Here is a 25727-nt window from a genome sequence, read left to right as displayed (position 1 = left end):
TGGAGAAATAGCGTTAAATACTGAATTAGTATCTGCACATTACCTTTTAAAAACGATTGAGATGGTTGAAAGAAAAAGTATCTGTGGGACAGTGACGTAAGACCGTTCCCATCCTGTATTATTATTATTATTATACACAAACATGCTCTAAAACCGGAAGCTGTTGAACGTCTGTAGGATTTTCATACACTGATTTTGTTTCAGTGACTCGGTGCAGAAGGTTTAAAACCAGGAGGAGTGAAAACTTTTCGAGGTCCGGACAGTCTGAACGTCGGATCATAAAGAAGCTCTGGGCTTTGTGTTATACAGGTTCATGGCTTCTGTGATGAGGTTGCAGAAACAAACGTGAAGTTTGGTGATAAACGTGTACATGTCAGATTTTTTATAATAAAATGGCGGGCCGACGCTGTTCGTGCATTTATTATTAAAATACAAAATCAACCGATCTAATGAAGTCTAATTTACTCCAGTTAGAATCTATTGCCCAACGACTGACTTGGCTGAGGACTGCATAAAATAACTACGTGTCTTAAAGGTGCCGTGATGCCAACAACATTTGTCATTTCCCAGCATGCTCTTGTTTCATCCACTGTTTCTTTGTGGAATTTTAAACTCTAAGAGGTCAGAGGTCACAGGTCCTGCTCGTGCATCTGCTGCTGCATCTTCTGGAGCATCTGCTGCATCCTCCTCAGCTGCAGAGGGACCGGGGGGAGGGGCGGGTGACACAACATCACATCTGGGTCATCAGAGCGGTTACATAAACCCATCTGAGCTTCATGGAGTCATTTCTCACCTCTTCGTCCTTCAGCTTGATCAGCTTCTCCGTCTCCACGCCGGGGGTGGACAGAGGCAGGATGGGGACGGGACTCTCCACCCGCTGATCTGCGTTCATCTTACTGCACAACAACAGCACCACACCCGGTGAAATACCTGTTCTCCCAGAGGGGTGTGATGAGGTCGTCTGCCTGCAGACTCACCTGGTCATGTTCTGGATGCACTGAGCTCTGTAGTTCTCGTAGTGACAGTCGCTCGTCGTGTCCTTCAGGTCGTTCATGTGTGTCCGTATCAACATGGTCCTCAGCTTCACGAAGTCGCAGTGCGACGGGTTCTCCACTGCGCAACGGAGGAGAGAGTCATGGCATCACCAGGCCTCGGCAAAAAGAAAAGAACAGCAGGCTTCTTACCCTCCACGATGCCCCAGGGGTAGAGACGACCCCTCACCCTCTGACCTCGGGCCTCCACCACCGTGTTGCTGCCGATCACCGCAAACGGAGAGCTCTCCTGGGGGGGCAGTGTGTTAGTAGGAGGAGTGCTATCTTAACGTCGTCTGGTAGTTCATCGTCTCTGTGTGACGGACGGAGCTGTGCAGTTAACGAACTCCACAGAGGTTCAATTAAAAACGCCTTCAGCCGTGAAGTGGAACAACGAGAACCCAAATGATGTCTCAGCCTCAAATCTTCCCACAGCGAGTTCTTGGCTGCTGCTGAACGAATTAATTATTCATTTCTCATTAATTTAAGATAAGTCAGTCTACCCTTTTAAGGATTTAAGTGATCTCAGACTGTTACAGAAATGTATTTAAGTAACATTTGTCTGGAACATATTTCAAACATGTACACAGATTTTTGGACGGAGTAGATATTTTGCTTTATGAAACTACTTTTTATTATTATTATTATTATTTTTATTGTAGACATTCACATACATGTGTAGTAGGACCTCAGTGTCTCCAAATTAAAGGATATAACATTTTATTGTTGTACCTGAAGTTTTACTCCCTAAAATAAAAAATAGCTGCATCCAATAATGTGGACTCACCTTCAGATCTTTGTCTTGTTGCTTGAACTCCTCGTCTTCATCGGAGTCACAGTCGGGGAACTGATAGATCTTTATCCCACATTTATCTATCTCGTCCCTCAGCTGGAAGAACAACACACAGACACAGATACACCCATTAGGAAATGTCCGGCCTGCATAAAGGCTCTAAAACTCCAGATATAATCTTGGTGGAGAAACATCTGAGTCATTCTCTGTAAATGGATCCAGATCAAATGAGGCTGAAGTCTCATTTTCATAAACTCAGCTGTTTTAACAAACAGAGATCAACAGCGTCATTCCAACTTAATAACGCAGCATGTTTTCAACCCGTTTTAGCATCTTTCTGGTCTATAAACCTGAACCTGGACTCAGTCTGATGTCCAACATCTCCTCCTCTAATAGTAAACCTTTCTGTTGACAAATTTAAAAATTCTTCTTTTTCTGCAGACATCCAAAGAAAAACTGTGAGTTTCATCCACAGGAGCATGAATCCAGTCAGGTCTTACTGAGCCCAGAGCGATCGGCTGTGTTCTTACCCGCTCCTTCAGCTTCTTTATCTCACCAGGGGTCAGGCAGTCGGCCTTCGCGATCAGAGGAACCACGTTAACTTTGTCCTGCAGGGCCTTCATGAACTCGATGTCCACCGGACGAAGCCTGCAGGACGAGGCCTTCACAGTTTTAATTCACACCAACAGGAAACGCCACGTGCAGATGCGACAGCGTGTGTGTGCGTTACCCGTGTCCAAACGGAGGAATGAAATACAGGCAGCAGTGGACTCTGTTGTCCTGGATGTTCTTCCTGTTCAGTCCGCTCTCGTCTCTGAAGTAATGTTCAAACTGCTGGTCAATGAAGTCGGTGACCGGCTGCCAGCTGTGACACACAAACGCACAAAGATGTGTTTAATATAAATAAAACCACAATTGTAGTTTTATTTCGTGCTGACACAAATAAATTCAGTTGGCTGAACGGTTCTGTATCACAACAGCAGTCTCACTGATGAATTATTGCTTCTTGTACTGGAGAAGGTTTAGTGGTGCTGAGTCATCTGACGGGTGATGTCACTGACACACTCACCACTCCGAGTTGTTGACAGCGTCTCCAAAACCCGGCGTGTCCACGATGGTGAGCTTCAGCTTCACCCCCTTCTCCTCGATGTCCACGGTGTGCTTCGTGATCTCCACCGTCTGATTGATCCGCTCTGAAACACACAGATGTTCCACACAGTCAGTCTGCCCTGCAGGTGTTTTCAGGTGGAGCCGTCTGATTGGCTGATGACTCACCCTCAGCGTTGAGCAGCTTTCTGTCTTTATGCAGATCGGTGAGGAACAGGCTGTTCACTAAGGTGGACTTCCCCAAGCCGGACTCACCTGAAACACACACAATTCAAATTACACATCATCAACACAATTTCAAAAATGTCAGAACTAAAAAAAAAAAAAAATTAACTAAACAGAAAAGCATAGAAAACATACATTAAATCAATTAATGACATGAAGTTTTACAACTGATTGATTTTACATAAAGGATCTGTGTGACATCACACAGTTACAGAAGTCCTGACAGCTTATTGAAAGCAGTAAATTGTTCAAACTCTAAAGCTGATTATGATAAAAGTAATCGAACTGAGACGAGCAGCTTCACGTGTGGATGAAAATAAAATATCAGCATCACAAACATAAACTTCCTGAAGGACCGAGCCGGATCCAGGACGGTTTGGTCCGAGCAGAAACACTCAAACGCTCCATCAGAAACTGATTTGACTAAAATGTCACATTGATGTTTTCTGCCTCACTGATTCACACAAACAGGAGATGACACAACTGGGACAGTCGATGTGGGACTGAACTCCAAACCCCGGGACGGCTGGTGGCCTCCCGTTTGGACTCCTGTTTGGACTCCTGTTTGGACTCCAGACTCTCGTTTGGACTCCAGTTTGGACTCCCGTCTGGACTCCGGACTCCCGTTTGGACTCCAGTTTGGACTCCCGTTTGGACTCCGGACTCCCGTTTGGACTCCTGTTTGGACTCCTGTTTGGATTCCCGTCTGGACTCCCGTTTGGACTCTGGACTCCCGTTTGGACTCCCGTTTGGACTCCCGTTTGGACTCCCGTTTGGACTCCAGACTCCCGTTTGGACTCCAGTTTGGACTCCCGTCTGGACTCCCGTTTGGACTCCCGTTTGGACTCCCGTTTGGACTCCCGTTTGGACTCCCGTCTGGACTCCCGTCTGGACTCCCGTTTGGACTCTGGACTCCCGTTTGGACTCCCGTTTGGACTCCTGTTTGGATTCCCGTCTGGACTCCCGTCTGGACTCCCGTTTGGACTCCCGTTTGGATTCCCGTCTGGACTCCCGTTTGGACTCCCGTTTGGACTCCCGTTTGGACTCCCGTTTGGACTCCCGTTTGGACTTTGGACTCCTGTTTGGACTCCTGTTTGGACTCCAGACTCCCGTTTTGGACTCCCGTTTGGACTCCGGACTCCCGTTTGGACTCCCGTTTGGACTCCCGTTTGGACTCTGGACTCCTGTTTGGACTCCCGTTTGGACTCCGGACTCCCGTTTGGACTCCCGTTTGGACTCCCGTTTGGACTCCCGTTTGGACTCCCGTTTGGACTCCCGTTTGGACTCCTGGTAGACGCAGAGCTTGTTTTGCTTCAGTCACTCTGGATCTGGATGGATTTAAAGTGTGACTTCATGTTGTTGTGTAATAAAATGTTCCGGACACATTTTCACAGGACGCTGGAGATTTGTGCAAAGCGAGGTGTGATGCTGAATGTGGGTGTTTGTGTGTCCTTTCTGTTCAGTGTTTGCTGTGTGCTGAAGTTCAGACATCATCTCAGATCCAAACTCAGAGCAGATCAGCAGCAGAGTCTCAGGTTTTTAAGGACAAAACCTGTTTTCTGATGTTTCAACCAACAGTTCATCCTCTCGTCTGGCTGTTCGTCCACACTGGACCAACGCACAGGTCGGGGGGTGACATCACGTCTCACCTGCCACCATGAGGGTGAAGTCGAATCCTTTCTTCACCGACTTCCTGTGCACCTGGTTCGGCAGCGTGGCAAAGCCCACGTACTCTTTTTCCTGGAAAAGACCACAGAAGAAGAAAAGTCAGCGCTCTGGAGGAGAGTCGGGGTTAACGTGCTGTGACCGGGGTGGGGTGTGACAGGCGCACACAAACAGGAAGTCTGACAAACAACAAAGGACAGAAATGATCTGAATGTTTCACAGCTTTAATGTGAATTTATGTTTCTTTGTGGTTTTGTTTGTCTATTTGTTGTTTTAAGCCTCTTTCGTGAACATTCTGTGTCCCTTTGTGGCGAGTTTGTATCTTTTGTCTCTCTCTGAGTTTTTTGCATTTCTAACGTGTATTAGCGTCTTTGGGTTGTTTTGTGTGTCTGTGGTCCCTTTCCAATCATTTTGTTTGTCTGTTTCGGTTGTGAGTCTTTCTGAATGTTGTTGTGTGCTTTATCATCTTTTTTTTTTCCATTTCTCTGGAACAGTTGTGTGTCTGTCACTTTCAAACTAAAACATTTAAAAAATGGCTGTCAGGCAGGAAAACAGCAGCGGCTGTTTGTCATCAGGAGTCTGACTTAGAATAACTGTAATTGTGAGTTTAATGGGCTGTTCAAAGGACGAAGCAGCAGCCAGATGGTGTGTGATTTCCACATGAAGACACAAAGAAGCTAACGCAAAGTGCATCAGACTGAGTAACGGAGGAGCTGAGGGGGTGTTCTCTCTCTCTCTCTCTTCCATATTGACATTTTTTGTGCGGATGTGTTGGATGTCAGGCCCACACAGTCCATCACAGAAACACAGAGATCAGGTCTGCTGACTCAGCCTCGGCAGGAAGAAGCTAAAAACGTTATGAAACGGCTTCGATCAGTCTGAAAATAAAGACGTCGGGGACGTTTGGTCAAATCTACTGACGGAATAAACAGTAAATATGATCTACTGATTTGCATCGTTGGCCTCTAAACGGGTGAAACCTTCATCACTGAATATTTCACTTCATTTATTAAACTCACTGCAGAAGATAATCTGTAAACTATTGATCCAGAAGTGATGAAAGCTTCAGAGCTTTACTTTTACCTTTAGGATGACTAAACTGAATGTAACGAGCCTGTGTGTGTGTGTGTGTGTGTGTGTGTGTGATGAAGGAGCTCTTCAGCTGCACCAGCAACTAAAACAGCAGTTTGATCCATGCAGATGTGACACAGCAGGGGGCTTTTATTTTGTAAGAGTCTCTCTGCCACACAGACAGACAGACAGACAGACAGACACACACACACACACACACACACACACACACACACACACTGTCTGCTGCCTCTCACCTCTCCATCTTCTGCAGATTCCAGCAGAAAAGCCGCAGCGGAACAAAAGAACAAAGACAGAATCAATCGATAGCGGATCGATCGGCCAATCAGAAGTGGAGGTGTCGCGCGGTGCTCTTACCTGAGCGGGGCGCGCGGCTCCGGTACCTGCAGTCCGTCATGATGGACTCCGTCTGAGGAGGACGGGTCCAGACCGGAAGGAGGGGGCGGAGCCTCTAACGGAGCCTGCACGGCCCAACAGCAGCCCTGATGTGTTGTTACGTCACAGCAGCAGCCTCACCTGTCCGCTTGTCCCCTTTTTTTATTTTTAGATCTTTGATTTTGTGCTTCATTCATTAATACAAAAAAAACTGCTGCAGTTCTACGAAGAGCCAGCAGGTGGCGGCAAAACTCCAGGAAGCCCCAGACCTGAGACACAACTCAACAACACTGATAACACAAACTAATGAGATTGAAAGCTGCAGAGACAAACACACACTCTCACCTTCAGTCCATGTGGTCCAGCTTCAGCTCCTGCTCCCAGCTGGTTCTGCCGGATCAGACCCAGACCAGGTTTAAGGTTCAGACTCACATCCAGAATCTGCATCAGTCTGATTTACTTAAATGAATTTCAGGTTTGTTTGTTTTGTGGAGTTAGAAAAGATAAAAGCTGCATTTGTTTATTTTGACATCACACACCTCGTCCTCTCACTTCTGGTGAGGAACTCTGTGTTTTACAGAACAATGACCTTTGGTCCGGCTCTGTGGGAGATGGCACCAGAATAGAAGTGAGCGACATATCAGCCCCAAACATGTGGACAGACAGGAACAATAACTAGAAAACATTCTGAATGATTTCTGACAAACGAGCGACTGGACATAAATAAGGAATTTACTATGAAACTATTATTATATTATATATACACATGTATGTTATATTATAACATATTAGGGAGCAAAGTTCTCCATTTTTAAGAAAAGCATTTCAATTTCACTTTGGCTAAAATAAATTTGGCTCATAAAATAAAAGGCCAGTTGTTTTTTGTCTCTTTATATATTTCAAATAACAAAAATAAAAATCTACATGCTGACTCATTTTTCTGAAGAGATGAGCATGTGATTAAATGTATTTCTTCCTGCTGAGGGTCAATTAAAGGAGTTTGAATTTAAAATGAACATTTTATCCAGTAAAAAAAACCAAACGTGTTTTATGTAACACAACAAAACTTTTTTTTACATTTTTGTGCTGACGGCCAACTCATCAAGAAGAAACAGTAATATTTCAGGATCTTGACATGAAATATGAAATAACATTTTTCTCTTTGAGAAAAAGAAGACTCCTGAGAGTCGAAGGCATCTACCTGAGGGGGGAGGAGACAGCAGGGAAACAATGATGGGAGTGGGAGGTGGGGGCCACTGACTTCCTGTGGTGAGGTCAGGGGTCAGACTCCCACCACCAACAAGCCCGCTGTGATCTCTGGGGGTCGGTGTGACCGCCGTACTCAAACACAACAATACTGTAACTGCTCTTTATTCCTTCACGGTTCATTCACGTTCCATCAGATGCAGAAATGACTGAAAACAGAATAATCTGGGATTTAAACGAGCTCAGAGATTAGAAATTTAATCCCAGCATCCCGACAGCAGGCGCCAAAAACAGTCAGCAAAGCATCATCATGAGAGACACCAGGACATTTAACAGCATCAACAAAGATCCCTAAAACCAGACCAGGAAGAGACGAAGACAGATGGACCTCATGAGCCGGTTCCAGCCTCACCACTAAAGACCAGAAGGAGCAAAGACCGGAATGTCTCGAAGGAGCGTTCTGGTCCAGGAGACACTGAGCGGTACCTTTGGAGAACAGAGGGACGTGATCAGGTCCCATCTGGTCTCTGCAGAAGGTGGAGATGGGACCAGAATCACTGAAGGAACCGTGACCCGGGATGTTTCATGTGGTGCTGATGTGCGGGGTTAGTCGGGTTCGGCTGTGAGAAACGTGTGCCATGTGAACGGCGGTCTGCCGTTTCCTGCCTTCAGGCGGAGGAGCAGCTCGCAGTCACACAATAACTTCAGCTGGGAAACAGGCGAGCGCAGGAAGGCCGCCGCTCAGCGCCTACAATGGCCCATCACATGTGCTCTGCATCGATTCCTCGGCCTCCATCGAGCACGCCACCTCGCAGGAGGAAGTGCTTATTGTTCTCTTTTTCACCAGCTGAGGAACAATGGCAGCAGCCGAGGGAGGGATGGATGGAAGGATGGGGGGGCGGGTGGGGAAAGTGTTTTTATTTGTTCTGTGTAAGAGAAGCAGGAATACCAAGAAAAATATCAACACAAAGAAATAAAGTTCCCATCTGGGAACGTGCATCAGTCTGTGTTTTCCCGCCCGAAGGAAACATGGAGGTCAAAGAAGACGACGAGGAAACATGAGCAGGGAGGTTTTCTTCTGTCAGATCAAAGTTTGATGACCGCAGCGTCAGATTGGAGGAAAAAGGCCAGAGAGCAGAACTCAGAGAGGAAAGACTCAAGGAGAAACAGGCAGAACGGGGGGTTGTGTGGCCGTTGTGTTATCTCTCTGATTGTGCTCAACAGAGGCAGGAAATGGTGCTGTTACACAGGAAATGAGCCGATGGCAGAGATAGGGCGGGAAAATGGCTCCGGAAATCAAAACAACTCCACGCCGCGCACGGCAATTAAAGAGACAGTACGCTGAAACGGGGTGGATCTCCTACACCCCTCTGTCTCTTGCATGTCCCACCCCCGTCCCCAAACTAGGACACAGCTCAGGCCAACATAAGTGAAACAATTAACCTCCAGGTCTGGATCCATCATCGACCTGCAGGACTGGACCTCCAGAGTCCAGGTCCAGGTCCAGGTCCAGGTCCAGCAGGGAGTCAGTCCCGAGGACTCCAAACACCAGAAAACAAAAAGCTTTACTGTCTCTGGAGCTGATTTCTCCTCCAGGTATCTGACTTCCCAACTAATTCTAAATTCATCGTTGACAGTTTTTAGCATTAAAATAGAAAAGATTATTGGATTTATTGATGAGAAACTAAAGTGTCTTATCACTACAACATCTGGAGTCGTGATCAGATCCCATTAAAACGTTTCCTGATGAACGACAGATTGGTGCTCTGAGGAGGAGAAGCTGTGCAGCCTCATAATGAAAGTGAGGAGCTGAATCCTCACAGGATGACTGAGCCGAGATGGCATTCACAGCTGAGAGCTGGACGGCTGCGTCACATCCGCCGTTTGTTGCAGCAGGTGGAATTAGTCACATGAAAGGCCCATAAAAACAGGGCAGTTATCTCTGATAGGGGCTTTCTAGTGCCGGGATTTCCTCCATCTGAGTCAACAGCTCGTTATTCTAACTGTGCTGATGCTCCGTCTCCATCAGGCCGGACAAAACTATGACAGAAGGAAGACGCTCTGAACAGCCTCACCGCAGAAGATGGAAACTGAGATTCAATGATTCTGTTCAGTCAGAGCAGCGAGCGAGATGAACGGTGAGCCTGCGTGGACGAGCAGTGAAGAACCTTGTTGTCTCTCAGAGTCAGTTTGTGCTTCATTATGACGAGGAACTAAAGCGACCTCCAACTTTCCTTTTTCTCTCTCACTGCAGCTTTCAGACTGAAAGGCCAAAATCAAAGTGATCCTGCTGACACCAGGATCGTGGACGCTGATCTCTCATACACAATTATGACTCACATGGGACCTTTTCAAAGAGTCACAGTGTGACATCACACATTCACTTCAAGGCAGGATGTGTACAGGTCCCATCAACAGCCATAACACGAGCCGCGGTAAAAGACACAAATCAAGTGTGTGCGTAATCCAGATTTCCCTGCTGACAGAACAGATCACAAAGGTTACGCAAGAAACACACCCTTTGGATCCTTGACCAACATTAAGCCAAGGCCTCGCATCGCTCCGAGAGCCACAGCAGGTGACATTTCACGGTGGATAATAAAACGGGCTGATGTGGAAAAGGAGGAGGAGAATATTCCTGATGGCTCGGAGAACAATGGAGGGGAAGGGAAGTGATAAGAAACAGGACATCCTAACACCGCTGACCCCCTCCCGCTGTCAACACGTCACCTGGCAGCCATCGGTCCACACAGACCAACACCAGCAAAACACAACCAGCTCAAACTCTGCTCAGTGCATCTGAAGGGACAATAACGGTTTTCCAACGGGCACAGAGGGCCTCCATTTTCAGTCTACAGAAGAAAATCATCCCATAATCCCCAAAAAAGGAAAATGAAACTCATAAAATAAAAGTTTTGGTTTGAAAAAAAAAAGAACCTGGATGTGTGCTGAGCTGACACGAACACACTAACAGTCACACACAGACACGTCTGAACTGTAAACACAGAGACAGAGGAGGAAGCATCTGGTTCTCCGAGGACACACACAATACACACAATCACACACACGTTTTTTGTGTTGGCAGCGATCACAGTCTGGTCCTTCATTAAGATCATTACTCGTGTTATTGAGCCAAAAGGAAACTGTTTTCATGACCCACTCACCTACTACGTGACATCATGACTAACTCTCCTGCACATGCCCGTGTGTGTCTGTGTGTGTGTGTGTTAATGAGGTTTCCAGACTCTGATTGTGTTTTGCTGCAGGAATGTTGTTTATCATGTTGACGTCCACCTGCCTCGTCCATCCTCCACCTGAAAACACCATCATGAAGACGGAGGTCTCACTCTGCACTTTATTTTCAGACTGATGTTCAAACTGAAATATTTAGTCAGTCTCATGTTTGCTCGTCTGGTTTTATCAGCTCGGCCTCCGCCCTGTTTGTGTTGATCTGCTTTGGCATCTGAGAGTCAGCCACCAGTTTACCCCCCCCCCCAGTGACTCCCATCACCGAGGGCTTCAAAATAAGAGCCATGCCACAACATGAAATTGCATTTAAAACAGTAAAAAAACATGCCAACAAATAAAATCATTGTGCGCTTACTCCTGATGTAAACAACACAACACTTAACTGCTTAATTCAGTCTTTCCAAAGTTCGGACCAGTGCCTCTGGACTGGACCTCAGATTGGACCTGGATTCAGACGCGGGTCGGTCCTGGGAACTGGTTCAGACACATCATGACTCAAACCGTTAAGATTGTGAGTCTCCACATTAGCAAAGTAATTAGAGGAGGTGTGGTCCAGTTTTATCGACATGCATGACCGTGCCTGCAGTAAACACACACACACACACACACACCTCTGTACAGGATGCTATTTTCAAACTAATCAGACTTTTTAAGACGAGGAAGATGATGAAGAGCAAACTAGTTTGGGGCGTGATCTAAATTTAAAATTTGAAAAGAAGCCAAGTCCAATAAAAACTCTGCTGCTTCAGTTTTCAGGAGCCCTTCCAATTCCCAGCATGCTTTGCTCCTGGTGTGTATAGTTTTGGTGTGTTGGAGGCACAACACACAAAAACACAGAGAGTTGAGGTCACTTTTCATCGGTGTGGTTGGAGCACAATGGAGTGCGTCAACATGGACGCCTCCTCCTCCGTCCGTTTGTTGAAAACAAAACAAAAACAAAAAAAAGTGGGTCAAAATAAAAAAGTGATGTGAAACTATTAAAACAAAAATCAGGATTGTTTTTGATCCGGTTGTTGTCGAGTTAATGTTCAGCGTCTTTTAGCTCCGTGTTTGGTCTCCACCAGCTCAGAGTCTGCCTCTAAACCTGGACCTGGACTCCGGGTCTTAAGCCTGCAGTCCATCTAATGACCATCAGGGGGCGACTCCCCTGGCTGTAAAAAAGATTGAAGTCTATGGGAAATGTCATTACTTTAAAGAATGTACTCAAATTCTAAAAATGTATTTTTCCTAAAAAAAAAAAAAAAAAAATTAAGCTCACTTTCTTGTAGTTTTTTAAAAAGGTAGTAATATTCTATATTTCCTCCTCGACGTGAATTTTTATTTTAACATATTCATTTATTTATATTTGTGTAACTTTCAGTTGTTTGATTAAAAGTGTTAATCTTTTTCTTCCGTTCTTGTGTCTTCGATGTGATTATAAAACAGTAATAATGCATCATGTCCAGATGAGGACATTCCTCCACCTCTTCTTCTTCCATCTCCTTTTTATTCCTCCACCACCACCACCACTTCTTCTTCTTCCTCTTCTTGTCCCTCTCCTCCTCCTTCTTCCACCTCCACTTCTCCCCTTCTTCTTCTTCTTCCTCTTCCACCTCTTCTTTTTATCCCTCCTCCCTCCTCCACTTCTCCCTCTTCTTCTTCTTCTTCTTCTTCTTCCTCTTCTTGTCCCTCTCCTCCTCCTCCTCCTTCTTCCACCTCTTCTTTTATCCCTCCTCTTCCTCCTCTTCTTCTTCTTTTCCCTCTCCTCCTCCTTCTCCTCCTTCTTCTTCCACCTCCACTTCTCCCTCCTCTCCTTCTCCTCTTCTTCTTCTTCTTCCTCCTCTTCCTATTCCTCCATCACAGGGAAGCCTTCACACTTCAGCTACGTGACAGATGCAGGCGGTCCTGTGATTGGCTGAGCCGGAGATGCCCTCCGCCGCTGATTGGTCCAAAGTTCGAGGTTTCGGTCGGACGGGGGTCCGGGCCCTGAAGTCCCTTAAATGAAAACGGCTGCGGGCGCAGCGCAGTCAGTGAGCAGGAGCCAAGTCGCGCAGAGAGCCAGAGCCCAGACCTTCTCCTCCTCACATCAGCAGCCATGCTCGCCGCCTGCCTGGAGTTCCTGGGGATGTCCCTGTGCGTCACCGGCTCCCTGCTGGTCATGGTGGCCTGCGGGCTGCCCACCTGGAAGGTGACCGCCTTCATCGACTCCAACATCGTGGTGGCTCAGACCATCTGGGACGGACTGTGGATGTCCTGCGTGGTGCAGAGTACCGGGCAGATGCAGTGCAAAGTCCACGACTCGGTCCTGGCCCTGCCCCAAGACCTGCAGACCGCCCGGGCTCTGACCATCGTGGCCGCCGTGCTGGGGGCGGTCGGCCTGACGGTGACGGTGGCGGGGGCGCAGTGCACCAACTGCATCAAGGACGAGGCGGTGAAGGCTCGGGTGGTGAACGCCGGGGGGGTGATCTACATCATCAGCGGGCTGTTCGTGCTCGTCCCGCTCTGCTGGATGGCCAACAACATCATCGTGGACTTCCACAACCCGCAGATCCCCCCCTCCAAGAAGAGGGAGATCGGCGCCGCCATCTACATCGGCTGGGCCGCCGCCGCGCTGCTGCTGGTGGGGGGCAGCCTGCTGTGCTGCTCCTTCTCCTCCGTGGTCCGGGGGGTGGCCCCCATCAAGTACGCCCCCACCAAGACCATCACAGCCAGCTCGGCCACGGACAAGAAGTACTATGTGTGAAGGTCCGGATCCGGGACTTTGGGTTGAGGTTCGGTGACTCGGTACAGCGAAGTGATGTCGAGCAGCAGAAATCTGAGGAGGGAGGTTCTGTTTGAATGCATGTACAGTTTTTATCTTCTGTCTTTTATAGAAACGTTTTAATAAATAAAAACATTGAGCTGTCGGTCGTCTTCCTTATTATCCCGGTGTGTTCATCAAAACGTGATTATGATCCCTGTGACCATGTTCAATGAAGCAGGCCTGGGGCTGTTAGAGATGACAGCTAGGTTTGGACCAGTAAAACCTTCAGAAACCAAACTAACTAATAATCAGCTCTGTGAGGTTCATTTTAATATTTATCTTTCAGTCAAAGTGACGATGGATGCAGGGTCACTGTTGTTGACTGTGTCCATTCATGTTGGGACAAAATTCACCCAAAAGAACAATAAAGTTCATTTTTATTGGTTTTACAGAGTGAAACCTTTTTAAATGTCTTATAGACTTCTGTGTTTATCGCTAATTTGTTTTAAAACTGTTGCAAACTTTTTTAATTCTTAAACTTTAAATGCCTCAACTGCTACAAACTTTCTTAGGCTATTACACATTTTAAGCCTAATTAATGTTCATTAAATAAACTTTAAATTGGTTTAAACTAGCAGAAAAGTTCTTTCAGTTGTCCAAATCTAACTTTTTTCCTACTATTTAAGTAATACTTGCTTTTCCCAAAGTGTTAAACTTTGTTAAAGCTTTTTTTTTTTTTTTTTAATTGGTTCATTTGTGGAGGCAGTTTTGGAGTCTCACTTGTGTAACAAGGTTGAAGTTCACCAGCTGTTGTTGTGTGAATCATACATGTGTACTTGTTTGTATGTGAAGTGAAGGAAACAAACAAGAGCCAGACTCATCAGTGTAATCAGGCTGCTGGCTCTCTCCCCCTGTTGGAGTCCAGAAGGAGTCGGTCTGAACAATGAACCCAGACTATCACCAAGATCAGCACAATCAGCAGGCCTGCAGCTCAGAGTCAGGAAGCTTGGCCCAGATCTGGACCAGCGGAGCAATCAGTGCCATCACGTGGATCAACAACAAGAGGAGCGTGCACAAAACGCACAAACACAATCAGGAGCTGCACAGAAGAACACACACAAACACTGACGAGGTGATGATTCACTGATCAGGAAGAAAACAAGAGGAGGGCCAGAACTGGACCAGGACTGCACCGCTCCGTAAATGTGGATCAGTCCACCTGAGACAGAATCCTTCACGTGTCCCCTCTGAGGGACGGGGAGGAAGACCAGAAACCAGTTTGGGACTCACTGACCAGATTATAAACCTGAAGTCTCAAGTAAAACATGATCATTTTTAAATGATGCTCCATTTAGAGGGAAACAGACCAGAAAGTAGGGGAGGGGTTAGGGGGCGGGGCTACAGTGTTATTGACAGGGGTGTGTTTACATTCATTATGAAAAAAAAAAAAGAGCAAATGACCGTTTTGTAGAAATGGTGAGTCATGTTTGGTTTTAGTGAAAAGTAAACCAAAAATGACAGATGAGTGAAAACATGAAATGAGGTTTAGTGGGTTCATTCATCACAGTTTCTTTCAGACTGAGTTAGTTTGGGTTTAACGTTGAAATAAAATCCTTCATTGTTCAGTAGCATCTATTGAAATTGTCTTTATTGTCATTTGCACACAGTAAATTACAATATGTACAGAACACTGCGGCACAGAGGCCTGATGTCTGACAGTCAGCTTTAGGTTTGAGCTGTAATCTTTAAAAACAAAACACACCACACACCTTATTATTCAAGTATGAGCTTCATTTCCTGTGCTGAAATCCACGTTAGAAAAACTGAGTGAAACAAAGAAGGACGATGAAGGCCAGCGGTGCCCTCTGGTGTTCGAACCTCACCAGATTTACATCCTGCGCTTTGAGATTGTTTCATCTAACAGACAAATGTTGATCTGTTGTGCACACTGAAGTTAAAAATGTGTCTAATTGTCAGATTCTGATTTTATGTATGTATATATATATATAAAAAAACAAAAAACAAAAACACTAATGTTGAGTTTTGAATCATGTTGTTACTTAATTATCATTATTAGTGTCGGTGTCTTTCCCTGCTCGTGCAGCTTCTGTTGTGGTCGGTAGATGTCCTCAGAGGTCCATTTTGTTTGTGTCCAGATGGTGTCTAATGTTCATGTTGCCTCCGTTAGCGGTGGATTTTATTCACATCTTTGACGGCCTTTTTCTGAATCTTTTGTTTTAGTCATCACTGAAGAATGAGAAAGATTTCTGGTCCAGCTGATGATCAGAAATCATCAACTCTGGACTAAAAGCTAAATTAAAATATTTTTGTGTATGCATTTGGTAAATTGTCACCATTAACGTATTTTTACTGCTCATTAAGTGCAGACGTGTGACTGGATGGGAACTCGCGTCCGTCCAACCAACAACATAATTCCTTAGATATTGCATCAGAGAACCGCAGTAAGAGGACCTGGCTGGGGATTGTGTTGGTTGGCAGATCTGAACAGGACAAAGAAGAGTTTGGTCTTTTACATTCAGCTGTGAAAACTGTCAGCCCTCAGTTGTCATGACGGTCGGGGTCTGATTCAAGACCACCCAGATTCTTTAAGTCTGTATTACCAAAAAAAAAAAAAAAAAAAAAAAAAAGTCCTTGTGTTGCTTTTCATACCTTCGGTACTCGACCTTTGACCTGTCCGTCTGTGATTTAGTTCACCTTCAGATCGCTGTAGGAGGTGCCATTTGAAACCAAAATTGTCTGTAGGACTCGATATTACGGGGAGGAAAGAAAACAGCTTAAACAGGCATCCTGTTAAGGCAGCGGGGGGGAGTCTGACAGTGTTGTTGATTTATTCCTGAATTCGTGTGAACGTGAGACGATGGAGGAGATGGTCATGGAAAACCACCCTGATATATTAAGGCCTCGGCTCCACTGGAGCCCAATCACACTGACCTCTGTCTTTACAGATGAAGTGACGAGGACTCTTCTGAGTCCAGATCTGGGAAGTCCGCACTGCTGCGAAGGCACCGACCTGAATGTATCTACAGCTGGTACTCCTTCAGTAGCTGGCCGGCGATAACAAGTCTCTGGATCTCACTGGTGCCCTCGTAGATCTCGGTGATGCGAGCGTCGCGGTAGTGTCTCTCAGCCGGCATGTCGGCCACGTAGCCCATCCCCCCTAGAACCTGGATCGCCTGATTTTAAGAGCAAACAAGCAGTCATCAGTAAGAAAGTCATCAGGAGGGTTCGTTCTTCACATTCCTGCCCTTTCTTACCTGGTGAGAGCAGAAGGTCGCAGCTTCAGATGCTGCCAGTTTGGCCATGGCTGCTTCCTGTGGGGAGAGAAGAGCGGAGCATCAGTGGCTGCAGGTTCTACTGTGAGAAGGTAAAGCTGGTCCGGTCAGAGCCGACGGCCTCGTAGTACCTTGGTGAACGGTTTCTTTGAATCTCGGAGAAGTGCAGCCTTCCAGGTCAGCAGACGAGCACTCTCTACTGCCATCGCCATGTCTGCCAGCTTGAACTAGATGTTGGAAAGTCATGCAAATCCTGAAACCTCAACGGCATCATTTATTCTGAGAAAAAAAAAAAAAAAAGTTCTGATTGGCCTTTGTGCACTTATGATACCTGTATGGCCTGCAGCTTCCCGATTGGGGCTCCGAACGCCGTGCGTTTGTGTGCGTAGTTGGCGGCGCATTCCAGAGAAGCCTGAGCGATACCGAGAGCCTGAGCCGCGATCCCGATACGTCCACTGTCCAGGGTTTGCTTGGACACAGAGAGGCAGAGGCAGCTTATTTATTTCTTAAAATACATTTTTCTGACTTTTTATGTCTTCATTATCTGACAAGACACGACAGAGAGACAGGAAGGAGAACAGTTCAAGAAGAACTGGTCGTATGAACCGCTCAGTCCCTTCTGTTAAAAGCTTTAAAGTACCATGGCGATCTTGAACCCGGCTCCACATGGACCCAGGATGTTGTCCAGTGGAATCCTGCAGTCCTCCAGGATGATGTTGGCGGTGGAGGAAGCTCTGATGCCCAGCTTGTCCTCCTTCTTGCCCAGAGAGAGCCCCGGGTGTGGCATCGGGATGAGGAACGCACTGATGCCCTGGACACGGGACACAAGGTGCAGCGTGAGGAGACAAAAAAAATTAATAAAAAAGAAAACCAACCAACAGTCTGTGTTCAACGTCTTCAGCCTGAACACTCCAACACGCCGTGCCTTGTGTTTGAGTTGTTTGTCCGTGGTGGCGAAGACGATGGTGGCAGAGGCATCCCAGCTGTTGGTTATCCAGGCTTTGGTTCCGTTCAGCACCCACTCATCTCCTTCCTGGCGGGCGACGGTGGAGGCCGCACCGGCGTCGCTGCCGTTACCTGCAATTCACATTCAGTCGTTTAAACACGACGAGATGATGCCACGGCTGCCAGGTAAAGGAAGTCACGCTCACCTGGCTCGCTGAGGGCGAAGCAGCCCACCTGCTCTCCGCTGGTGAACGGCGTGATCCAGCATTTCTTCTGTTCCTCCGTCCCAAACTTCAGGATGGGGCCGATGTAGAGAGACTGGGAGCAGAAGGAGAGGGTGAACACACCAGAACTGAACCAACAGAATCCCAGAGCACATTTAAACCGGGACTTCCTCTGACAGAACCCACGTTGTTAACAGACACCACTGCTCCAGTGCTGGCGCAGCCTCGGCTGATCTCCTCAATAGCCAGACTGTAGGCCAGGTAGTCCATCCCGGCGCCGCCCAGCTCCTCTGGGACCTCCATGGCCATCACACCCATCGACCCCAACTCCTGGATCTGGACCAGAGCAAGAACAGGCATTAAACACCAACAAGTATCCGAGTTCATGGCCTCACTCTCTAGTTTCAACACAACATGATCACTGTTGTGGGTGTTATGTACCTGTTTGGTGGGGTATAAGTGCTCTTTGTCAAGTTTGGCAGCGATGGGGATCAGTTCTCTGTCAGCAAAGTCCCTGCAGGTCTGTCTCAGTATCTGATGAGTCTCGGGTAACTCAGCCAGCTGAGACAGAGTCCGACAGCCGCTGAGACACAAGCTGAGAGCTGAGAGACAGAAACACACAAGAGTCAGTCTGCATCTCTGATCCGGAAATCTTCTGGTTCTTTCCCAATCATGAAGAAGTCATAAAAAACCTGAGGTGTTTTTGTACTCATTTATAGTAATACAGTGAAAGTATCAAAGGTCTCAGTCTACAGAGGATAAAAATAAAAGTCAACCCATGGAACAAAAGAAATGACGCACCTGAATCCAAACACACTAACTGAACAGGCACAAGAAGCAAAAGAACACTTTGATGGTAACGTGTCTCGCCTCGGCATCTTTTCAGTGAAAACACAATGAGCAGAGGTTTTAGTCCTAAAAGCCTGAGAATGAATCTTTTGTTTTGGAGGGAAAACCAGGAGTCGGAGATTCAGGTTCTGTTTTCTGAGGACGAACTTCAATTCGTTGTGGGCGAAATGATGAGTGACAAAGATGACAGGTTCTTTTCTGCACTGAGCTGAGAACGTGAATTAAACCCTCCCTGAAATTTAGTGGACGAACAAACCGCTCACTTCACAATCACTGGGCTTTGTTTTATCATGGAGATGTGACATTTCTCATTAAAACACCCACAAACAGGTTGACTCAAACCAAGGAGAGACCACACAGTCCTTCCACGCTTTATTTATGTATTTATAAGGCCGTCAGTAAGAACTGTGCTCAGCATTGATCAATCTGACGATTATTTTCTTCATTTAATTTTTTGGTCATATAAACATCAAGAAAACTATTCCTTCTCATTAACAACTGATGAGTTTAAATGTCTCATTTTGTCCCCAAATATATTTCCCTCCTTATAACCAGAACCCATGAAGACCAAGACCATAAACTCATCAGGAAAATGTTTACTGAGCTGGGAGGGACATTTTCTCATAGACGTCATACCAGTTAAGTTGTGCCCTTTAGATGTAATGCAGGCAAATCTTTTCTAAACACATACAGACCAAGAACATTTTTAGCTAATTCTCAGATTTAAGAAACTGGAAACATTAGTTCCTGAAATAATTCATCAATAATTTCATCTGACTCATCAGAATTTTCTCTGAAGGGAGATAAAGTGTGTCCTGCAGCAGACAGAACGTCTGACGTTAGGGGACAGATCTCCTGTGATCCACGGGTCTGGTGATGAGACCAAACACAGAGACCCAGCTGCTGCCGCAGAGCTGCCTACGGCAAGCCAGGAGTGACACATGGCGTTAGGGGGGGGGTGGGTCACAAAGTTCACAGCTGAATTTGATTTGTTATGATAGGGTCAGGAGGAGTGACAACACTTTACTGTTGCAGTTTATTAATATCACCACACAAAACTAACCACAAACTGGTTGTTGTCACAGATGCAGTCAAAGCGTTCTGGTCTTTGACCCAGACCTGGTTCGATGAGAACCACAGGTCGGCCCAAAGAAAGGAGAAGAGATCAATAAGCACTTAAATAATCCAGGTCACACTAATTAACATTTGTTTTTAAGCGAAAAGAATTTAAAAATCAGCTTTCAAACTGTATCTGTGATTCGTACAGAACAGTTCAGACTCTACGGTTTCTGGCAGATTCATCAGTCTGCAAATACTTTTGGTAGCAGAGACAAGAGTCTTTCTATTCTTAGTTTAGATTTTGAGGTCTGTGTTGGATCATTGTCCTCCAGCGTCTTTTCACTGTCCTCACTGGCCGGGGGACTTTTTCCTTCTGTTAAGTGATATCTGTGCTTCTCTCTTATCCACTATCCAAACTTATTTTATGCTGGTAATTAAAGAGAGAGACTTCGGGGTTAGGGTCAGATCAAATAGGAATTCATATTGTGTCGCGTTGGAAGTGTTTTGTTTCATAACAGCAAACAAACAGCAGAGTCCAGAGCTTCATTATAAATATTTTCCAATAAAATCTCGTTCAAATCATAAATCGTGGGTGCAAAATGAAGCAGGATTTTTCTTTTTTAATTACCAGATAAGAATCTAAAAATAAAACATGTCCTCCTGTAACTATCACAAGTTGACAGTTGTTATTTTTGGTAAATTCACAGAATAGTCCAACAGAAAACACATTTTTAAGTAGCCACGCTGCTTCTTGCACCGACTTTCCTCCGGTCAGTGAAGGCAGCACCGGTCCATTAGCTAGCTCCATGTTATTTGGGTGAAGGGTCATCCTCCTCCTCTTCCTCAGTCACCTTCATCCCTGGCACATTAAATGACCTCAGTAATGAACCTAATGAACACAGCAGGTGAGCTCACCTCAGCAGCTGTTCACCGGAAAATTAGCTTCTTACTGTTCAAAGTTCACAACTAGCCGGCTAAGTTGATGTAGCCGAGAAGCTAACGGTCAGAAGTGTGCTAACATCTTCAGCTTTCTTCGCGTTTGTTGAGTAAATAACATTTAAACATTTCACTTCCTGATCATCAACTGCTTTGTTTGTTAGTAAAATAAAACATTTATGAAGTCTTGGTGATGTAACAGCTACCCATCTATCTAAGCTAAGCTAACTGGAGTTGTCAATGCAGGTACGAAGCTAACACAAACTAGCATTAGTGCTAACAGCGAACCAGTGATTCTGCTCTGTTCTGTTATCTTTAACCGTCCGGCCGGTTCTCCTCCACATGTACCGACCTTTTCTGGCTTTGAACAGCGCGGCCATGGCTCCTTCCTCCCGGCCTGACGTCCTCTCCTCAGCCGGCCGTTTTCCCCGTGCTGTGGTGCGGCACGCTGCTGCCTTTACAGGCCCTGGGAATTTATACCGTTTCACCCACAATCTTAAAATGTCGAATTAAATTAGTATTAGCATTTTGTTGGACGACGGGGGGCAGATGGGGCTGGAAAAACCCCCTCAGTCCAAAGTGGGCAACGACCAAAATAGATTAAACCGACTACTGTTGGTAAAGTTATCCAAGAGGAGGTTCTGGTGGGCCGTCCTGGTTCTTCCTGGTTCTTGCAGTCATTGAAGGCCTTTAGTGGTCCTTCAGCATGTTGGGATCTAGTTTCCAGGGTTCTGAGATGCTCTCGTCACCTTGAATGGGATCTTTTAGGAGCGTTCTCTGGCCATCTTGGACGTTGGTGCTGCCCTTTACAACACGATTCACTGTGATTTAAAGAATGTAAACTATTATGTTTCTATAAAAACTGTTAGTTGGTCGGATAAAATTAAAATATCATGTTTGATAGCCTAAAGGACAGTTAATGTAATACTACTACATATCCAACATAGTATCTTAGTATCTAACCTGTACACAAAAATAATGTAACTCGGTACTTTCAGGTTTTTCCTCAAAAAATGTACCAGTCTCACATTAGGCCTGTGATTTACAGTTAGAAGTACCTTTCATTTTGTAGCCAGTAACCCAAAGGGAGTCACGTTTCGGATAAATAAAGGTAATCCAACCAGGGAGGATTCAGGTTTTCCACAACATGTTTATTGTTTTAGCACCATAAAAAGTCAGTTCAGGTTGTGTTTGCTCTCATTCTGTCTTTCCTTTGGGATGGAGCGACGATGGTGAAGATTTAGGAAAGGAGGGAAGAGAGAGAGAAAGAGTGGGGGTGGGTTTGTTTGGAGAAATAAAAATGTGCAGGGCTGCGTGGCTACAGCAGCGCCCAGCCAGCAGGTGTCGTTCACTTGCTGGCGGAGGTGAAGTTGAAACATCCTCTCTGGTGGAACTGCATGTCCCTGATGCGACGCATGGACTGGATCTGGGGCTGGAAGGCGCAGAAGTCGTTGTAGTGTCTGTAGTCACCGCACTCAAACAGGTACTGGTAGCCTCTGTATCCGGGGTACTGGTAACCCACCCAGCTGAGAGGGACACAGACAGCTCTTATAATCTGTGAGTTCTCTGTCCTAAACCATGTGAGCTGAAACGACATTCTCTCTGAATAAACCTAATAATCATTAAAGAGGTTGTATTGGAAACTGTGAGTTCTTTTAGAGATTCCCTCACTAAGTATGGCAGGTGTTTTAGGAGGTGGAGGAGCTCACTGAGTTTTTATGGTTCCAGGGCTTTCCTCTTATGTCTACAACAATATTTGCAGTTCAGAGGTTCCACTTTATTTATGCATGAGCAGAAGGTGAGCTCTCAGGCTGCACGTCCGGCCTTTTCTCAATGTCATGCAGCTGAAAAAACACACACCTGAAGGTCCTGATCCTCCCCTGAGCCCATTTACTGAAGTGTGTGCTTGTGTACTCACGATCCTCCTGGCACCCTCACGCTGCCCACTCTGTCGCAGAAGCCGTGCGCCCAGAGGGTGGGCACGTCGTCCTCCTGGATCTCCATCTTGTTGCCCTTGAAGTCGGAGAGCTCATACAGGCAGATCTTGTGCTCCAGGCTGTCCTGCAGGGAGGAGATGAGGCACACAAACTCCATGTTCATTTGTGTTTGTGTTTTTGTGTTAATCTCTTTAACAGGCAGTAAGTAAGTGAAATTTGGCTCAGGGTGGCCTCTCATCTCAAACATCCTAAAAGAGGCTGCCAAACACCTGAGAGGTGAAAACAATTTGATGATTATTTGGACCATTCCGATTATTTCTTAAGCTGCTGTCAAAATGTTGCAGCTTCTTAAATGTGAAAATCTGCAGCTTTTCTTTATCTTGTTTCACTCTAAATAAAGGAAGAAGCCGCGTCAGTCAGCCAGAGTTTTCTGAAGATCTGTTTTGAAGTTTAGATTGAGGGACTCCCTGACTCCTGTTTGAACAGACAATTTCATCCTCCTGGACAGCAGAAGAACGAACCATGCGGATGGGCCTGACGGACATGAGGCAGTCGCTGCGGTAGGAGTTGCTCCAGGTATCCCAGCGAGGATACTCTCCCTTCTCCAGGATGAACATCTCCCCACGGAAGTTAGTCTGCTCAAAGGCAACAAAGCTGGAGAGGGGGGGCCACCAGGCACAGGGGGGGCACAAGAGGGGGGGAGAAGACGGGAGAGAAGGATTAGAGGAGAGGTGACCGTCAAACACAAGTGAATGGAGAGAATCGACACATGAGAGATGGTGTCCACTTACGGGCCGCACTCCACAATGATACTACGCACTCTATCCAAGCCACGGTCACACACGTTCATACACTCATTCTGGACCTCGATCATCCTGCCCTGGAAGTTCTCCTGGTCGAACAGCATGATCTGCACAGAGGAGACAGCTCATGGCATCATCAGCTTGACTCAAATAAATCAGAATATGTCCTCAGAAAGACACAACCTAAACACAACATTAATGCACCAATAAATCCAAAATTGGTGCTTCAAGTTTTCAATGCATTCATTTTATATCATATTTTCTTAGGAACTTTTTCAAAACTTGTAAATGTGTATTTGTTATTTACAACCTTTTTCTTTTGCAAACTATTGAATCTACTTTATTGACTAATTTGAATGAAAGTAAACTAATAAAGTAAAAGGTTGCTTCACTCAAACTACAAACACAAACCATCTTTGGTCCCAGTTGAATTTCATTATCGATGCTAAAATCATTTAAATTCTCAGACTTTAACTTGCAGGATGGGATCTGTGAGTAAATGAAACCAAAACTGTCTGCACGGACAGATGAGACGGTTTGTTTTCATCGTCATTTGGGCGAAGTGACCCTTTAAAAAAAGCAGCATTGGATGCAGACACTCACTCTGTAGGATCCCATGCCGGGCTCGCCAGTCTTGGTGGCCTTGCTGGAGGCAGCAGGAGCGGGAGCTCCCTTGTCCTTGGCATCGGTGCCCTGGCTGGAGGCGGACTTGGCGGTCTGAGACATGGTGAGGGGCTTCAGGAGAGTCTGGGTGAGAGATGGAGGAAGACAAGGGGGTGAACAGAAATAGAGGTGTAAATGGAAGTGACAGGATCACAGAGGAGAGAGGAGATGGGAAGGAGACATGGAGTCGAGGTGTGGACGTTGGCAGAGGGGTGGAAAGTACTTTTCATTTTGGGATTTGGACTAAAGCGCAAGTCTGCTGTTTACGTGGGAGGCTCATTTGGGACCTGGGCCGATGTTCGGGTCTTTCCCCGGGCCCTGGCTCTGGACGGTGTGGGGTTGTTGCTCTGGTGTCTGCGTCTGTGTGTCCTTACCTGCGTCAGTCTAGCTTGCAGTGCCGTGTGAGGGAGGCTGGCTCGTGCTGGTGCCTTCAACGCTCGACCCGAGCTTTTATACTCTGGCAAAGGCCAAACGTAGAAGCTCACAGCACAATAGAAAGCCTCTCGTCATCACAGTTGGCCACTGCCAAAGCCACCGGGTCATCGCATAGCCCAGAAACGTGGCCGGCCCCTCTGGCCTGCCTGTAAGCGTTTTGCTGTCAAAGGAAACCACTGACCGAGGCGTTTTTCCCACACGTTGGGCCGGTGGGCTGGAGGCTATAGTTCCACGTCGAGAGGAGGAATGCAAAAGGTCCAGAGGACACAAAGAGATAATCCTCTCTGTCACCAACAGACACACAAACACAACAGATTTTCCAACTGTGGGCCTGAGAAAGACCCCAAACTTTAAATTATTCTTCCCTCATATGTCACATCTCGGTTTTGAGGAAGCACAATGGAAATGACACACCTCGACATTAAAACTGTTTAATTTAACATTTAAAACACAGCGATGATTTATTTCACCAACAGGAAAGCTAAGATAACATCCGCCATTTTGGATTCTGATTTGCTGGTTTTCAACAGCGATACAAAAAATAATTACAATTATTAATGATGAATTTAATGATGAATGAATCTTATCTCAAATGACATATAAATGTTCTGTGTTTGGCATAGGTGTAAAAAAAAACCTTTATAGTTTGTTAAGACTTGTAATAGCTTCCTCTAAAGGCAAACTGTTTGCTTCTCTGATGCTACGCTAGGCTAATAGCCTCCTGCCTCCATTTTTAACACACAGGTATGATTCATTGTGAATGTTCCTTTGATGAGTAAAACTGGTCACGACCTTTAATCCCTCTGAGCGCTTTTGTAAACACGATATTTTACAGTCAAATGTCTCCCTCTAAATTTGTTTTCTTTTATAAACTGACAGCACTGCTCCTCCCCCTACTGCTGATGATGATGGTGATAATTCTTGGATTACAGCGGGATTATGCCTGGATTATATTACCTCGAATGTGTTTATTTCCATGGGATTAAACTGTGTTTGATATGGCCAGATTAGGTGTGAACTGATTTTGCAGTGTAATCCGTGTGGGCATCACACCTCCTGCTGTGGTGTCGAATGAACGTCGACTGCAGTCAGGAAATACACTTTATAATTTTAAAGAA

General features: G+C 46.0%; 4 protein-coding genes across 6 annotated transcripts; 1 reads left to right on the top strand and 3 right to left on the bottom strand.

Moving 5' to 3' along the window:
* Window positions 1-168: 168 nt before the first annotated feature.
* On the bottom strand, window positions 169-11210 carry septin5b (septin 5b). Of its 2 annotated transcripts, XM_029516604.1 has the most exons (14): window positions 11127-11210; window positions 6828-6890; window positions 6271-6678; window positions 6150-6160; window positions 4806-4896; window positions 3100-3186; window positions 2894-3017; window positions 2555-2689; window positions 2355-2472; window positions 1819-1920; window positions 1185-1281; window positions 978-1113; window positions 794-896; window positions 169-692 (listed from the first exon to the last, which is right to left on the bottom strand). In XM_029516604.1, exons 3-14 carry the CDS (start codon window positions 6308-6310, stop codon window positions 630-632), a joined length of 1107 nt encoding a protein of 368 aa, XP_029372464.1. In that variant the 5' UTR covers window positions 6311-6678; window positions 6828-6890; window positions 11127-11210; the 3' UTR covers window positions 169-629. The 2 variants fall into 2 exon arrangements, with proteins under 2 accessions (XP_029372464.1, XP_029372465.1); XM_029516605.1 differs by lacking the exon at window positions 6150-6160.
* A 1527-nt stretch (window positions 11211-12737) lies between these two features.
* On the top strand, window positions 12738-13628 carry cldn5b (claudin 5b). The gene has a single exon (XM_029515484.1). It carries the CDS (start codon window positions 12818-12820, stop codon window positions 13463-13465), a length of 648 nt encoding a protein of 215 aa, XP_029371344.1. The 5' UTR covers window positions 12738-12817; the 3' UTR covers window positions 13466-13628.
* Window positions 13629-15100: 1472 nt separating this feature from the next.
* On the bottom strand, window positions 15101-21369 carry acads (acyl-CoA dehydrogenase short chain). 2 transcript variants are annotated; one of them, XM_029515482.1, is made up of 10 exons: window positions 21124-21369; window positions 18369-18529; window positions 18114-18263; window positions 17910-18021; window positions 17684-17835; window positions 17399-17569; window positions 17090-17227; window positions 16890-16985; window positions 16741-16797; window positions 15101-16659 (listed from the first exon to the last, which is right to left on the bottom strand). In XM_029515482.1, exons 1-10 carry the CDS (start codon window positions 21149-21151, stop codon window positions 16507-16509), a joined length of 1218 nt encoding a protein of 405 aa, XP_029371342.1. In that variant the 5' UTR covers window positions 21152-21369; the 3' UTR covers window positions 15101-16506. The 2 variants fall into 2 exon arrangements, with proteins under 2 accessions (XP_029371342.1, XP_029371343.1); XM_029515483.1 differs by having other exon boundaries at window positions 18369-18510; window positions 21120-21166.
* A 750-nt stretch (window positions 21370-22119) lies between these two features.
* On the bottom strand, window positions 22120-24237 carry crybb1 (crystallin, beta B1). Its single transcript, XM_029515939.1, has 5 exons — window positions 24115-24237; window positions 23500-23618; window positions 23230-23362; window positions 22690-22832; window positions 22120-22297 (listed from the first exon to the last, which is right to left on the bottom strand). Exons 1-5 carry the CDS (start codon window positions 24235-24237, stop codon window positions 22120-22122), a joined length of 696 nt encoding a protein of 231 aa, XP_029371799.1.
* Between the last annotated feature and the right edge of the window lie 1490 nt (window positions 24238-25727).

This window comes from Echeneis naucrates, chromosome 12, assembly GCF_900963305.1.
Source record: "Echeneis naucrates chromosome 12, fEcheNa1.1, whole genome shotgun sequence".
In the NCBI taxonomy this organism is placed as follows: Eukaryota; Metazoa; Chordata; class Actinopteri; order Carangiformes; family Echeneidae; genus Echeneis; species Echeneis naucrates.
The sequence above is the reverse complement of the archived record's forward strand: the minus strand, read 5'-3'. Positions and strand labels throughout refer to the sequence as shown.

Excerpts from the sequence above, each read along its gene's own strand:
- septin5b (XM_029516604.1), bottom strand. The coding sequence starts at position 6,310 with ATGACGGACTGCAGGTACCGGAGCCGCGCGCCCCGCTCAG. Across the intron at positions 3,018-3,099 it reads AAAGCTGCTCAACGCTGAGG|AGCGGATCAATCAGACGGTG; the intron begins GTGAGTCATCAG and ends TGTGTGTTTCAG. Across the intron at positions 693-793 it reads TCAAGCTGAAGGACGAAGAG|CTGAGGAGGATGCAGCAGAT; the intron begins GTGAGAAATGAC and ends GTCCCTCTGCAG.
- cldn5b (XM_029515484.1), top strand. The coding sequence starts at position 12,818 with ATGCTCGCCGCCTGCCTGGAGTTCCTGGGGATGTCCCTGTGCGTCACC.
- acads (XM_029515482.1), bottom strand. The coding sequence starts at position 21,151 with ATGGCCGCGCTGTTCAAAGCCAGAAAAG. Across the intron at positions 18,530-21,123 it reads GCTGTTCAAAGCCAGAAAAG|CTCTCAGCTTGTGTCTCAGC; the intron begins GTCGGTACATGT and ends TCTGTCTCTCAG. Across the intron at positions 16,986-17,089 it reads GGAAGCTGCAGGCCATACAG|TTCAAGCTGGCAGACATGGC; the intron begins GTATCATAAGTG and ends TCCAACATCTAG.
- crybb1 (XM_029515939.1), bottom strand. The coding sequence starts at position 24,237 with ATGTCTCAGACCGCCAAGTCCGCCTCCAGCCAGGGCACCGATGCCAAG. Across the intron at positions 23,619-24,114 it reads CCGGCATGGGATCCTACAGA|ATCATGCTGTTCGACCAGGA; the intron begins GTGAGTGTCTGC and ends TCCTCTGTGCAG. Across the intron at positions 22,298-22,689 it reads GTGAGGGTGCCAGGAGGATC|CTGGGTGGGTTACCAGTACC; the intron begins GTGAGTACACAA and ends TGTCCCTCTCAG.